Here is a 3,715-nt window from a genome sequence, read left to right on the forward strand (position 1 = left end):
GCCCAGCAACTGCTAGTGTCTTAAAATGCATGAAACATGGCCCTGGGCTCCTGGGCCCAGGGTGCTGGGCTGACCACGTGGGTGTCCATGGAGAGTGGCGGGCCAGAGCTGCACGGCCCCTCCCCCACCCCAGCCAGCCACCCTGATACTCACCTGCCTCTTGCTGACATCACACGCCCATCCTCTGCAGCCATGTACGAGTGACTTTTATTTTTAAAAGACGGATCTCACTATGTTTTTCATGCTGGTCTTAAAGTCCTGGCCTCTAGCAATCCTCCCACCTGGGCCTCCTGAGTAGCTGGGACTATAGGCATATGTCCCTGTGCTCAGCTCAGTTAATGTTTTTGAAAATATTGACACCTCGTCAAATTAGTGTCCACCTCTCCTGTCTCTCACCATGGCTTTAAGTGCCAGTGGTGACTGAGCAAGAGCCTGGGCCTGGCCGGAGTCTGGCACCTTCTCCCAGCTGCTCTGGCTCCCTCTTGTGGCCACTCAGCAAAAGCTCGGTCCTGAATCCTGGCTCTCGCCGGAAGTTCCCTCTCCCAGTGTCCCCCAGGGCTCTGGCTGCCTGAGGTCAGCCAGGATCTCTTTGACCCAAGATGCTGGTGCCGGGCTGCCCAGAGTCTAGACCTCGTCCGTCCTGTTTCCAGGTGTGTGACCAACTGCCAGGAGGATAGGCCCACCCTGACCTGGGGCTATGGTGAGGGGTGGAACAGGGCTGCTTGCATGGATGGGGGCTGGGCTTCCAGGTGCTCGGGGTACAACCTGGGCCCTGGGGAAGGAATCCAGATTCTGCTCCTTGGAGACTCCCAGAACCTGATGAGCCTGATAAGCCTTGTGGCCCCTTGGCCAAACAGAGTATAGGGACACTTGGGAGAGCCCTCAGCATGGCAGATGTCCCCAGCCAAAGATGGAGCATGTTCCCCATCTGAGCAGAAGGTGGGGAAGGAGGCAGGCCCTCCAGTCCGGGTCCTGAAGCCGAGGACACCCAGGGCCACTGGGTCTGCTGAGCAGGGAGGGAACCTTGCCCTTCCTCGGACCCTGGCCCACCTGTCTGGGGCCCCCTGCCTGGCCCTGGGAGAGTGTTAGGGGAAAGACACCGCTCTCTGGCAGCCTCAGGGCCTCCAGCCCACCAAAGGGTAGTCACTGGAGGGGCTGGAGAGGAGGTGGACCTGGAGAGTGTGGCCCCAGAGAGTCCTGGCCCCTGGACCTTCTGCAGAGCCCATGCCTGGAACCTTCCAGTGCACCACACCAGGCAGGCCACCGTCCTTATCCTCTCACCCCTCCCCGCTCCCTCGTGTCTGTCAGCATCCACCCAGTAGGAGCTTCCAGCAATTTCCATCCTTCCCGAACAGGTGGCAGTGGCCGGCCTATACCCAGCTGAGGCGGCAGAGAGCTGACCCCACAGTGCTGCCACCCGGGTCCACACAGGTCCGAGCACACACCGGTCCCCGCCTGTGAGAGGAGCACTGCCACTTGGCATTTCTGCACTAGTCATGCTCGCTGGGGAGTCAGGAAGGAGAGGGTCAGCCCAGGTCGTCACAGAGACCCGCTTTGCCTTCAGACCGCCCTTCAAGCGCTCTTGGACCTGAGGAGGATCCTGACCCAGCTGTTTGCATTCCTGGGCTCCCATGGTGCATGTGTGTAGTGCACGGTGTGTGCCTCTGTGTGTGTGTCCATGCGTGTGTGCCCCTTGTGAGTGTGTGTGCATGTGGTGTGCTCGTGTGGGTCTCTGGGCCCTGGTGCAGCCCGCAGAAGGGATGTCCGACCCTGGTGCCTGCCTTGCCCTGCCCGTGTCTGGCCGAGGGGCCTTCTCTTGGCCTGCCTAGCTGAGCCCAGAGCACTCCAGCCCATTCCTCCTTCCTTCCTGGGAGGCTGCAGAACACGTGCTGGTCCGTGCCAGCCTGTCCCACAAATTCCTCCTACAGCTGGCGGGGTCCCTGCCTCCCACCAGGCAGGTGGCTCTGGGCTCTGCTTGGTAGCAGTATGGAAAGTTGCTTCTGAGCTGCACCCCCGCCTGGGGTGGGAGAGGGAACCTGAGACAACCTGGGCCGGACCCTTCCTGCCTGATGTCTTCTCACATCTGCCATTCGCTGTGTAGAGTAGACCTGGCTCCCTTTCACCCCTCTCTGCGGAGAGCGCCTCCCAGGCATGGGGGCGGGGCTGGCAAGATCAGCAGGTGGGGGAAGTGTTGGTGCTGGAAGCACCTGGACGAGGCAGCCCACGTCAGCGCAGCGGCCTCCCAGGAACCCCAGACTCACCTTTTTGGTGCCCCTCCTTCCCCTAATCCCTGCGGCACCCTAACCAGACCCCTGCCCTGTGAAGAAGCAGAAAGATGGGGTGATGGGCCCCAGGAACCCCCAAAGCTGGGACAGCAGGCGGGATGGCCACCAATGCTGTCTCAGAGGAAGCCTGAGCCAGGCTGTCTCCCAGGAGCCAGGCTCATCCCAGCCTCGGAGCCCACAGGGGCCCTCCCCTCAGGCCACTAGCCTCTCCCCTCCTCCTGCCCACAGGGCCGGGGCTCCTCCTGGCCAGAGCAGGTGCTGGCTGGCCAGGGCTCTCCAGGCTGCGGGTTGGGCCTGCTCCTGAGGCCAGGGTCACCCTTGGACACCTACTGCCTGTGCCGCCTCGTCACCTGGGCTTCAGTGCACCTGCTCCCCGACAGGGCTGGACATATGACCCCTCCCAGGCCAGGCTGCTCACCCCTGGTCTAGAGAAAGCAATCAGATGTCTGTTCCACGGAGGCCACTGTGGCCCGCGGGGGCTGGGCCTTGACCAGTGCCGCCCTCCTGCCTCTTTGCCCAGGTGTGCCCGGCCAAGTAGAGTCCAGAGGGGAATCTGTTGTTTTGTTCCCCACTGTGTTCCCAGGTAGGTGCTCAACAGGTGCCACCAAGTGGCATGTATTCCTTGCGGAAATAACTAGGGCCTGCTTTCTCCCCGACACTGTGGGGGTCAGGCCTGCCTGGGTGTGTGCGTGGTGCACACAATGCGTGTGCGTGTCCAGCCTCTCCCTCCTCCACCACATGTTGCTGTGGATGCCCTAGTGGGGAGATGGAGGTTGAAGGAGGGGGGTAAGGAGAGCAGCTGGGGTCAGTGGGAACCTGGGGCACAGGCAGCCGCTGGAGGAGCCCCAGGGTGCCTGAAGTAGAGATGCTGCCGCCCTGGTGACATTCTACTGCTAGAGACTGAGCCCGGGCATCCTCCCCACCCTGGACCTTGACCACGGTCCCCCAAGGATCCTCACTCGGGCAGCCAGCACTGAGGCTGGATTTTTATTGGAGGGCAGACATAAATAAAAACAACTCTGCGTCAGAGGGGACGTGGCGGGCTATTTACACGTGTGCACGACGGATGGCGGGCTCAGAGGTGGGTGAGCAGCACTGTGAGGGCCAGCAGGGTGCTGTGAGCGGCCAGGCAGGGTGCGGGGCTCTGACCCAGGGGCTGCTGGGCCCTTGAGTCACGCCTTCGGCCTCCCGCGCTGGCTGGCTGGAACTGCAGCTCGGGAATGACGCGATGGATCCAGTTGTGGTGGGCAGTGACTCGAATGTAGACACCGGGGCGGTTCTGGCGGGCACAGCCCTCGCCCCAGCTGATCACCCCAGCCTGCAACCACGTCTGGCCCACGAGGCACACCAGGGGGCCGCCCGAGTCACCCTGTGGGGGATGAGGTGGACTCGTCAGAGCCCGGCCCGAGTGTACAGGGACCCAGAGCCCG

General features: G+C 62.5%; 1 protein-coding gene across 1 annotated transcript in view; it reads right to left on the reverse strand.

The window, feature by feature from the left end:
* Positions 1–3,266: 3,266 nt before the first annotated feature.
* Positions 3,267–3,715, reverse strand: part of LOC103265592 (serine protease 27-like) — a 6,915-nt gene continuing 6,466 nt past the window's right edge. Inside the window, exon 8 of the mRNA XM_021715119.1 lies at positions 3,267–3,654. Within this exon, the coding sequence (XP_021570794.1) occupies positions 3,361–3,654 (294 nt within the window). The 3' untranslated portion in view covers positions 3,267–3,360. The remainder of the gene's footprint in view (positions 3,655–3,715) is intronic.

The sequence above is a fragment of the Carlito syrichta genome, unplaced genomic scaffold (assembly GCF_000164805.1).
Source record: "Carlito syrichta isolate Samal-C Ts95f unplaced genomic scaffold, Tarsius_syrichta-2.0.1 Scaffold306686, whole genome shotgun sequence".
Taxonomy (NCBI): domain Eukaryota; kingdom Metazoa; phylum Chordata; class Mammalia; order Primates; family Tarsiidae; genus Carlito; species Carlito syrichta.